Source organism: Salvelinus namaycush, chromosome 18, assembly GCF_016432855.1.
Source record: "Salvelinus namaycush isolate Seneca chromosome 18, SaNama_1.0, whole genome shotgun sequence".
Classification (NCBI taxonomy): domain Eukaryota; kingdom Metazoa; phylum Chordata; class Actinopteri; order Salmoniformes; family Salmonidae; genus Salvelinus; species Salvelinus namaycush.
The window spans coordinates 44457705-44469239 of NC_052324.1; the positions used below are offsets into that span (position 1 = coordinate 44457705).

The window sequence follows — 11535 nt, forward strand, 5'->3', positions numbered from 1 at the left end:
ACACCTGCTCGTCGAACATCTCATTCCAAAATCATGGGCATTAATATGGAGTTGGTCCCCTCTTTGCTGCTATAACAGCTTCCACTCTTCTGGGAAGGCTTTCCACTAGATGTTGGAACGTTGCTGCGGGGACTTGCTTCCATTCAGCCACAAGAGCATTCGTGAGGTCGGCACTGATGTTGGGCGATTAGACCTGGCTCGCAGTCGGCGTTCCAATTCGTTCCACACCGATCTCGACAAACTATTTCTGTATGAACCTCACTTTGTGCACGGAGGCATTGTCATGCTGAAACAGGAAAGGGCCTTCCCCAAACTGTTGCCACAAAGTTGGAAGCACAGAATGGTCTAGAATGTCATTGTATGCTGTAGCGTTAAGATTTCCCTTCACTGGAACTAAGGGGCCCGAACCATTAAAAACAGCCCCAGACCATTATTCCTCATCCACCAAACTTTACAGTTGGCACTATGCATTCAGCCAGGTAGTGTTCTCCTGGTTTCCGCCAAACCCAGATTTGTCCGTTGGATTGCCAGATGGTGAAGCGTGATTCATCACTCTAGAGAACTCGTTTCCACAGCTCAAGAGTCCAATGGCGGCGAGCTTTACACCACTCCAGCTGACGCTTGGCATTGCGTATGGTGATCTTAGGCTTGTGTGCGGCTGCTTGGCCATGGAAACTCATTTCATGAAGCTCCCGACGAACAGTTCTTGTGCTGACGTTGCTTCCAGAGGAGGTTTGGAACTCAGTAGTGAGTGTTGCAACCGAGGACAGACGATTTGTACGTGCTACGCGCTTCAGCACTATGTGGTCCCGTTCTATGAGCTTGTGTGGCCTACCACTTAGCGGCTGAGCCGTTGTTGCTCCTAGACGTTTCCACTTCACAATAACAGCACTTACAGTTGACCGGGGCAGCTCTAGCTGTGACTTGTTAGAAAGGTGGCATCCTATGACGGTGCCACGTTGAAAGTCACTGAGCTCTTCAGTAAGGCCATTCTACTGCCAATGTTTGTCTATGGAGATTGCATGGCTGTGGGCTCAATTTTATACACCTGTCAGCAACAGGTGTGGCTGAAATAGCCGAATCCACTAATTTGAAAAGGTGTCCACATACTTTTGTATATATAATGTAGTTCTGTATGATCAAGATACTAGAGCGTTTGGTACCCTGATCTGCGCTATAAAGAATGTGTGAAAAGCAAACAAACCATGGCTGAAACCAATCCTGGACCTAGCGGGTCCAAGATCCAGGACCAAAGTACCAGGTATTGTGACGCAGCAGCGTGAATCGCTTGGAACCTTTTGCCCATTGTAAACAAGATAGCTTGCTAACGTCACAGGTCTTGTGAAAGCAAAACATATTTGTAGAATTCTCAACAAACGCTTCAGGAAACCGAACAAGTGAACAGAATTTCATATGTGAAAACACCCTTAGTTTGGGGTGAACAATTCTAATTCAACATCTAACTGATGTTCCAGGGAGAGTTGGACAGGGAGCGTTTCAGCTGTGACCTGAGGAGGACTGTAGAGACAGAGACGGGCTATAGGGCCACACTCAGGGTACATGTCAGTAAAGGTAAGACCAGATCTCTCCTTCCCTCTGTCTGTCTCTGTCTCTCGCTCTCCTTCCATCTGTCTGTCTGTCTGTCTGTCTGTCTGTCTGTCTGTCTCTGTCTCTGTCTCTGTCTCTGTCTCTGTCTCTGTCTCTGTCTCTGTCTCTGTCTCTCTCTCTCTCTCTCTCTCTCTCTCTCTCTCTCTCTCCCATCTCTGTCTCTCTCTCTCTCATTCCCTCTGTCTCTGTCTCTCTCTCTCTCTCTCTCTCTCTCCCTCTCCTTCCATCTGTCTGTCTCTCTCTCTCTCTCTCTCTCCCTCTCTCTCTCCTTCCCTCTGTCTGTCTGTCTCTGTCTCTCTCTCTCTCGCTCTCCTTCCCTCTGTCTGTCTGTCTGTCTGTCTGTCTGTCTGTCTGTCTGTCTGTCTGTCTGTCTGTCTGTCTGTCTGTCTGTCTGTCTGTCTGTCTGTCTGTCTGTCTGTCTGTCTGTCTGTCTGTCTGTCTGTGTCTCTCTCTCTCTCTCTCTCTCTCTCTCTCTCTCTCTCTCTCCCTCTCCTTCCATCTCTGTCTCTCTCTCTCTCATTCCCTCTGTCTGTCTGTCTGTCTGTCTGTCTCTCTCTCTCTCTCTCTCCCTCTCCTTCCATCTGTCTGTCTCTCAATTTCAATTTCAATTCAATTCAAGGGGCTTTATTGGCATGGGAAACATGTGTTAACATTGCCAAAGCAAGTGAGGTAGATATTATACAAAAGTGAAATAAACAATACAAATTAACAGTAAACATTACACATACAGAAGTTTCAAAACAATAAAGACATTACAAATGTTATATTATATATATACAGTGTTGTAACAATGTACAAATGGTTAAAGCACACAAGTTAAAATAAATAAGCATAAATATGGGTTGTATTTACAATGGTGTTTGTTCTTCACTGGTTGCCCTTTTCTTGTGGCAACAGGTCACAAATCTTGCTGCTGTGATGGCACACTGTGGAATTTCTCCCAGTAGATATGGGAGTTTATCAAAATTGGATTTGTTTTCAAATTCTTTGTGGATCTGTGTAATCTGAGGGAAATATGTCTCTCTAATATGGTCATACATTGGGCAGGAGGTTAGGAAGTGCAGCTCAGTTTCCACCTCATTTTGTGGGCAGTGAGCACATAGCCTGTCTTCTCTTGAGAGCCATGTCTGCCTACGGCGACCTTTCTCAATAGCAAGGCTATGCTCACTGAGTCTGTACATAGTCAAAGCTTTCCTTAAGTTTGGGTCAGTCACAGTGGTCAGGTATTCTGCCACTGTGTACTCTCTGTTTAGGGCCAAATAGCATTCTAGTTTGCTCTGTCTCTCTCTCTCTCATTCCCTCTGTCTGTCTGTCTGTCTGTCTCTCTCTCGCTCTCTCTCTCTCAAGTCAACGTGATGATAGACATGTGTTCTGACTGATAGTTATTGATCTCTCTCAAGACAACGTGATGACAGACATGTGTTCTGACTGATAGTTATTGATCTCTCTCAAGACAACGTGATGACAGACATGTGTTCTGACTCATAGTTATTGATCTCTCTCTCTCAAGACAACGTGATGATAGACATGTGTTCTGACTGATAGTTATTGATCTCTCTCTCTCAAGTCAACGTGATGACAGACATGTGTTCTGACTGATAGTTATTGATCTCTCTCTCAAGACAACGTGATGATAGACATGTGTTCTGACTGATAGTTATTGATCTCTCTCTCTCAAGACAACGTGATGATAGAAATGTGTTCTGACTGATAGTTATTGATCTCTCTCTCAAGACAATGTGATGATAGACATGTGTTCTGACTGATAGTTATTGATCTCTCTCAAGACAACGTGATGATAGACATGTGTTCTAACTGATAGTTATTGATCTCTCTCTCTCAAGACAACATGATGATAGACATGTGTTCTGACTCATAGTTATTGATCTCTCTCTCAAGACAACGTGATGATAGACATGTGTTCTGACTGATAGTTATTGATCTCTCTCAAGACAACGTGATGACAGACATGTGTTCTGACTGATAGTTATTGATCTCTCTCAAGACAACGTGATGACAGACATGTGTTCTGACTCATAGTTATTGATCTCTCTCTCTCAAGACAACGTGATGACAGACATGTGTTCTGACTGATAGTTATTGATCTCTCTCAAGACAACGTGATGACAGACATGTGTTCTGACTCATAGTTATTGATCTCTCTCTCTCAAGACAACGTGATGATAGACATGTGTTCTGACTGATAGTTATTGATCTCTCTCTCTCAAGTCAACGTGATGACAGACATGTGTTCTGACTGATAGTTATTGATCTCTCTCTCAAGACAACGTGATGATAGACATGTGTTCTGACTGATAGTTATTGATCTCTCTCTCTCAAGACAACGTGATGATAGAAATGTGTTCTGACTGATAGTTATTGATCTCTCTCTCAAGACAATGTGATGATAGACATGTGTTCTGACTGATAGTTATTGATCTCTCTCTCAAGACAACGTGATGATAGACATGTGTTCTAACTGATAGTTATTGATCTCTCTCTCTCAAGACAACATGATGATAGACATGTGTTCTGACTCATAGTTATTGATCTCTCTCTCAAGACAACGTGATGATAGACATGTGTTCTGACTGATAGTTATTGATCTCTCTCAAGACAACGTGATGACAGACATGTGTTCTGACTGATAGTTATTGATCTCTCTCAAGACAACGTGATGACAGACATGTGTTCTGACTCATAGTTATTGATCTCTCTCTCTCAAGACAACGTGATGACAGACATGTGTTCTGACTGATAGTTATTGATCTCTCTCAAGACAACGTGATGACAGACATGTGTTCTGACTCATAGTTATTGATCTCTCTCTCTCAAGACAACGTGATGACAGACATGTGTTCTGACTCATAGTTATTGATCTCTCTCAAGACAACGTGATGATAGACATGTGTTCTGACTGATAGTTATTGATCTCTCTCTCAAGACAACGTGATGACAGACATGTGTTCTGACTCATAGTTATTGATCTCTCTCAAGACAACGTGATGACAGACATGTGTTCTGACTCATAGTTATTGATCTCTCTCTCTCAAGACAACGTGATGATAGACATGTGTTCTGACTGATAGTTATTGATCTCTCTCTCAAGACAACGTGATGATAGACATGTGTTCTGACTCATAGTTATTGATCTCTCTCTCTCAAGACAACGTGATGATAGACATGTGTTCTGACTGATAGTTATTGATCTCTCTCTCTCAAGACAACGTGATGATAGACATGTGTTCTGACTCATAGTTATTGATCTCTCTCAAGACAACGTGATGATAGACATGTGTTCTGACTGATAGTTATTGATCTCTCTCAAGACAACGTGATGATAGACATGTGTTCTGACTCATAGTTATTGATCTCTCTCTCTCAAGACAACGTGATGATAGACATGTGTTCTGACTGATAGTTATTGATCTCTCTCAAGACAACGTGATGACAGACATGTGTTCTGACTCATAGTTATTGATCTCTCTCTCTCAAGACAACATGATGATAGACATGTGTTCTGACTGATAGTTATTGATCTCTCTCTCTCAAGACAACGTGATGATAGACATGTGTTCTGACTGATAGTTATTGATCTCTCTCTCTCTCAAGACAACGTGATGACAGACATGTGTTCTGACTGATAGTTATTGATCTCTCTCTCTCAAGACAACGTGATGATAGACATGTGTTCTGACTGATAGTTATTGATCTCTCTCAAGACAACGTGATGACAGACATGTGTTCTGACTCATAGTTATTGATCTCTCTCTCTCTCAAGACAACGTGATGATAGACATGTGTTCTGACTGATAGTTATTGATCTCTCTCTCAAGACAACGTGATGATAGACATGTGTTCTGACTCATAGTTATTGATCTCTCTCTCTCTCAAGACAACGTGATGACAGACATGTGTTCTGACTGATAGTTATTGATCTCTCTCTCTCAAGACAACGTGATGATAGACATGTGTTCTGACTCATAGTTATTGATCTCTCTCTCTCTCAAGTCAACGTGATGACAGACATGTGTTCTGACTGATAGTTATTGATCTCTCTCTCTCAAGACAACGTGATGATAGACATGTGTTCTGACTCATAGTTATTGATCTCTCTCTCTCAAGACAACGTGATGATAGACATGTGTTCTGACTCATAGTTATTGATCTCTCTCTCTCTCAAGACAACGTGATGACAGACATGTGTTCTGACTGATAGTTATTGATCTCTCTCTCAAGACAACGTGATGATAGACATGTGTTCTGACTGATAGTTATTGATCTCTCTCTCAAGACAACGTGATGATAGACATGTGTTCTGACTGATAGTTATTGATCTCTCTCAAGACAACGTGATGACAGACATGTGTTCTGACTGATAGTTATTGATCTCTCTCAAGACAACGTGATGATAGACATGTGTTCTGACTGATAGTTATTGATCTCTCTCTCTCAAGACAACGTGATGACAGACATGTGTTCTGACTCATAGTTATTGATCTCTCTCTCAAGACAACGTGATGATAGACATGTGTTCTGACTGATAGTTATTGATCTCTCTCAAGACAACGTGATGACAGACATGTGTTCTGACTGATAGTTATTGATCTCTCTCAAGACAACGTGATGACAGACATGTGTTCTGACTGATAGTTATTGATCTCTCTCAAGACAACGTGATGATAGACATGTGTTCTGACTGATAGTTATTGATCTCTCTCTCTCAAGACAACGTGATGACAGACATGTGTTCTGACTCATAGTTATTGATCTCTCTCTCAAGACAACGTGATGACAGACATGTGTTCTGACTGATAGTTATTGATCTCTCTCAAGACAACGTGATGATAGACATGTGTTCTGACTGATAGTTATTGATCTCTCTCAAGACAACGTGATGATAGACATGTGTTCTGACTGATAGTTATTGATCTCTCTCTCAAGACAACGTGATGACAGACATGTGTTCTGACTGATAGTTATTGATCTCTCTCAAGACAACGTGATGATAGACATGTGTTCTGACTGATAGTTATTGATTTCTCTCTCAAGACAACGTGATGACAGACATGTGTTCTGACTGATAGTTATTGATCTCTCTCAAGACAACGTGATGACAGACATGTGTTCTGACTCATAGTTATTGATCTCTCTCTCAAGACAACGTGATGACAGACATGTGTTCTGACTGATAGTTATTGATCTCTCTCAAGACAACGTGATGACAGACATGTGTTCTGACTCATAGTTATTGATCTCTCTCTCTCTCAAGACAACGTGATGACAGACATGTGTTCTGACTGATAGTTATTGATCTCTCTCAAGACAACGTGATGATAGACATGTGTTCTGACTGATAGTTATTGATCTCTCTCTCTCTCAAGACAACGTGATGATAGACATGTGTTCTGACTCATAGTTATTGATCTCTCTCTCAAGACAACGTGATGATAGACATGTGTTCTGACTGATAGTTATTGATCTCTCTCTCAAGACAACGTGATGATAGACATGTGTTCTGACTCATAGTTATTAATCTCTCTCTCTCAAGACAACGTGATGACAGACATGTGTTCTGACTCATAGTTATTGATCTCTCTCAAGACAACGTGATGACAGACATGTGTTCTGACTGATAGTTATTGATCTCTCTCTCTCAAGACAACGTGATGATAGACATGTGTTCTGACTCATAGTTATTGATCTCTCTCTCAAGACAACGTGATGATAGACATGTGTTCTGACTGATAGTTATTGATCTCTCTCTCTCAAGACAACGTGATGACAGACATGTGTTCTGACTGATAGTTATTGATCTCTCTCTCAAGACAACGTGATGACAGACATGTGTTCTGACTCATAGTTATTGATCTCTCTCTCAAGACAACGTGATGACAGACATGTGTTCTGACTCATAGTTATTGATCTCTCTCTCTCTCAAGACAACGTGATGACAGACATGTGTTCTGACTCATAGTTATTGATCTCTCTGTCCAGATCTGCGCGTGTCAGGGTGTTATGGCTCGTTCGTCCCCGGGCCCAACCCCGCCCACGTCGCCATGGCAACCCTTGATTGGCGGACGACACTGGCCGTTGAGTTAACACACAGCAGAGCTCTGGACGAAAAGAGGGGCGTGGTCGTACAGGTAGGTGGAGTTTTACTGTAGAAGCACTTTGTGACAGTTGCTGATCTAAAATAGTCTGGAAAGACAGGTCATAAGGTCAGAATACTGTAGCATGTCAATAGTCTGGAAAGACAGGTCATAAGGTCAGAATACTGTCACATGTAAATAGTACAGAAAGACAGGTCATAAGGTCAGAATACTGTAACATGTAAATAGTCTAGAAAGACAGGTCATAAGGTCAGAATACTGTCACATGTAAATAGTACAGAAAGACAGGTCATAAGGTCAGAATACTGTAACATGTAAATAGTCTAGAAAGACAGGTCATAAGGTCAGAATACTGTAACATGTAAATAGTCTAGAAAGACAGGTCATAAGGTCAGAATACTGTCACATGTAAATAGTACAGAAAGACAGGTCATAAGGTCAGAATACTGTAACATGTAAATAGTACAGAAAGACAGGTCATAAGGTCAGAATACTGTACATGTAAATAGTCTAGAAAGACAGGTCATAAGGTCAGAATACTGTAACATGTAAATAGTACAGAAAGACAGGTCATAAGGTCAGAATACTGTACATGTAAATAGTCTAGAAAGACAGGTCATAAGGTCAGAATACTGTCACATGTAAATAGTACAGAAAGACAGGTCATAAGGTCAGAATACTATAACATGTAAATTGTATTTGTCAACACTGTTGTATTATGTCTTTGCCAAGATATGAAGCTTTACTACATGTTGATGATATTGTTACCCTTTCATTCTCTCCTAAGACCGTCCTGTCCTACACCAGCCAGCAGGGAGAGAGGAGGACCAGGGTCCACAGTCTGTCTCTGTGCTGCTCACACCACCTACTGGACACCTTCTGTAACTGCCAGGCCCAGACTCTGCTCACCTTCTACTGCAAGAAGAGTAAGATCACTCACTGACTAACCCTAACATTAACCCTAACCTTAACCTTAATCCTAACCTTAACCCTAACCTTAACCCTTACCTTAACCCTAACCTTAACCCTAACCTTAATCCTAACCTTAACCTTAACCTTAATCCTAACCTTAATCCTAACCTTAACCCTTACCTTAACCCTTACCTTAACCCTTACCTTAACCCTAACCTTAACCCTAACCTTAATCCTAACCTTAACCTTAACCTTAACCCTAACCCTAACCTTAACCTTCTACTGCAAGAAGAGTAAAGGGACGTCTCCAGTCTAGAAGACTTACTGTAGGAAGTGACTGATAATTACATATTACATAGATAAGAAGTGTTGGATAGGGGTAAAGTAGAGGGATCCTTCTAACCAGTCCTAGCTGGTTCTGTTTTTAACTGTTCATCTATATCAGAAAGTTCTGAGTTAATATATCATGTTTAGGACACTGCCTGAACACTGCCCTATATTTCTTCCTGATGGCCAATATAGATATATATATATATATATATATATATATATATATATATATATATATCTATATATCTATATTTATATATCTCTCTCTCTCTCTCTCCCCCTCCAGTGTACTGTGCCGTGTTGGAGCGCCCTCTACAGGAGCTGAGAGAGGAACTGCAGACAGAGGTAACAGAGTCCTTGGCCTGCTATAGGAAACACTGCAGCGCCTCCTCTGTGTCCCCAGGACAGGTGAGTGGACATTGGACATCATGGATTTGAATAGCACTTTTCTCCCTGTCAAGAACTCATGTGGTTGTTGTGGATATTTCATCATGCTCCTCATACATACAGTATTTCCACTCTAGTTTCCTACAAACAAAAATAATTTCCCATTTAGTAAAGGTTATAAAGAGTTTCCCATTTAGTAAAGGTTATAAAGAGTTTCCCATTTAGTAAAGGTTATAAAGAGTTTGCAGGAAAAACTTCAAACAACATCAAGGCAGTAAAAATAGCTCTTTATGCCTAGTTTAACTTAGGTGATTTTCTCTCTGTATGTCTCTTTTAGTCCCCAGTACCTGAAGACCCTGCCAGTCTACCTCAACAGCCTGAGTTGACTGTGTGCATCTCTGTGTGTATCTTACTATAGCTGGTCCTACCCCAGTACCTGAAGACCCTGCCAGTCTACCTCAACAGCCTGAGGAAGAGTGAAGTTCTGCTACCTGGCCTCCGCAGTTCAGTACACCAACGCCTGCAGCTCCGCTGTCAAGTGGTCTCCATGGATACCAAGACCACAGCAGGACACTTCTACCCTCTGCTGCTACCACTGGTAAGGGGTGGTGGGGGTGATGGTGATGGTGGGGGTAGTGATGGTGATGGTGATGGGGGTGGGGGTGATGGTGGTGGGGGTGGATGGTGATGGTGACGACATCACATGGAATAATTGAGATAGAAATACATAGCCACATCAGTTTCTCTGTCACAGCACTCTCCCTCCCTCTCTCACACTGACTGGACTATGTCTCTTCCACCTCCAGCCAGTAGGTGGCAATACCTCCAGTCCTCTCAGCCTAGGGGAGGCTGTTCGCTGCACTGCTGCTAGCCTGGACCATGGAGGTCTCTACCTGGTCCACGGACCCCTGGTTCTGCTACTCTGGGTGGGCCACAACGTCTCCAACACCTCCCTGGTCCAACTCTTCAACATCACCTGTCTGTCCACACTACCCTCTGGAGAGGTGAAAGAGGGAGGGGGGAAGAAGGGAGGATGGGTGAGGGAGAGGGGTGAGAGGGGAGACAGTGAGGGAATGTGAAGGATGAGGGCGTGTGGAAGTGGAATACATCGTAAATTATTAGTGGAAAGCGGTGAAAGGACCACTGCTGATTTAAAGTCGATATCTACAGTATTTATAATATGTGTATCTGTGTGTGTCTGTGCAGACGAAGCTGCCTGTGCTGGACAACCCTCTGTCTGTTAGTGTGAGGTCACTCATCAACACCCTGAACTCGCAGACACACTATACTCGCAAGGTGAGACTCTGGATAAGTTCCTTCTTGGGGTTGGCATGAACGTTCCAGAGAGGAAGTTAAGTAGTTATGACAAAATAACCTCTGACTAATATCTTAGATATGACTGACTGTGTGTGTCTCTCTGTCTCTCTCTCCCTGCTCCCCTCCCTCTCTCCCCAGCTGCGTGTGGTGAAGCAGGGGGACAGCTGTGAGGAGGCTCTACAGCGCCTCCTGGTAGAAGATAAGAGTCCCAACGGGGGAGCGAGCTACGCTGACTTCCTGTACCACCTCCATGTCAACTCTATACAACTGCTGGTTCGTTAGTTGTAAAATGTTTTGAACTGGAAACGCAAACGTTGGTTTCTTATTGGACAAGTCCAGCTAATCCCTCCCATGTTTCACTCAGCTTTTCTTCTGTTTGGTGCCTAATGAACATGACCCTGGTGTTTTCAGCAGTATGGCCAGGGGTTTTACAGATCACCTCTGAATGATCATATCCTTATTTGACTTACAGTATGCAACTGGTTGTTATACTTGAGGGCATCAGCAAATGGTCATGTCTTATTTGTTTGACCGTTGTATTAATAACTTTTCAAATCAAATAACATGTTATTGGTTAGCAGATGTTATTGGTCACATACACATGGTTAGCAGATGTTATTGGTCACATACACAGGGTTAGCAGATGTTATTGGTCACATACACAGGGTTAGCAGATGTTATTGGTCACATACACAGGGTTAGCAGATGTTATTGGTCACATACACAGGGTTAGCAGATGTTATTGGTCACATACACAGGGTTAGCAGATGTTATTGGTCACATACACAGGGTTAGCAGATGTTATTGGTCACACACAGGGTTAGCAGATGTTATTGGTCACATACACAGGGTTAGCAGATGTTATTGG

At 42.5% G+C, this 11535-nt stretch overlaps 1 protein-coding gene across 1 annotated transcript; it reads left to right on the forward strand.

Annotated features, from left to right (window-relative positions):
• The first annotated feature begins 1313 nt into the window (after positions 1–1313).
• Positions 1314–11305, forward strand: LOC120063483 (protein transport protein Sec24C-like). Its single transcript, XM_039013866.1, has 8 exons — positions 1314–1572; positions 7606–7754; positions 8509–8647; positions 9250–9371; positions 9769–9948; positions 10157–10354; positions 10557–10646; positions 10806–11305. Exons 1-8 carry the CDS (start codon positions 1467–1469, stop codon positions 10947–10949), a joined length of 1128 nt encoding a protein of 375 aa, XP_038869794.1. The 5' UTR covers positions 1314–1466; the 3' UTR covers positions 10950–11305.
• Positions 11306–11535: the final 230 nt, after the last annotated feature.

Excerpts from the sequence above, each read along its gene's own strand:
- LOC120063483 (XM_039013866.1), top strand. The coding sequence starts at position 1,467 with ATGTTCCAGGGAGAGTTGGACAGGGAGCGTTTCAGCTGTGACCTGAGG. Across the intron at positions 10,355-10,556 it reads CCACACTACCCTCTGGAGAG|ACGAAGCTGCCTGTGCTGGA; the intron begins GTGAAAGAGGGA and ends GTGTCTGTGCAG. Across the intron at positions 10,647-10,805 it reads AGACACACTATACTCGCAAG|CTGCGTGTGGTGAAGCAGGG; the intron begins GTGAGACTCTGG and ends CTCTCTCCCCAG.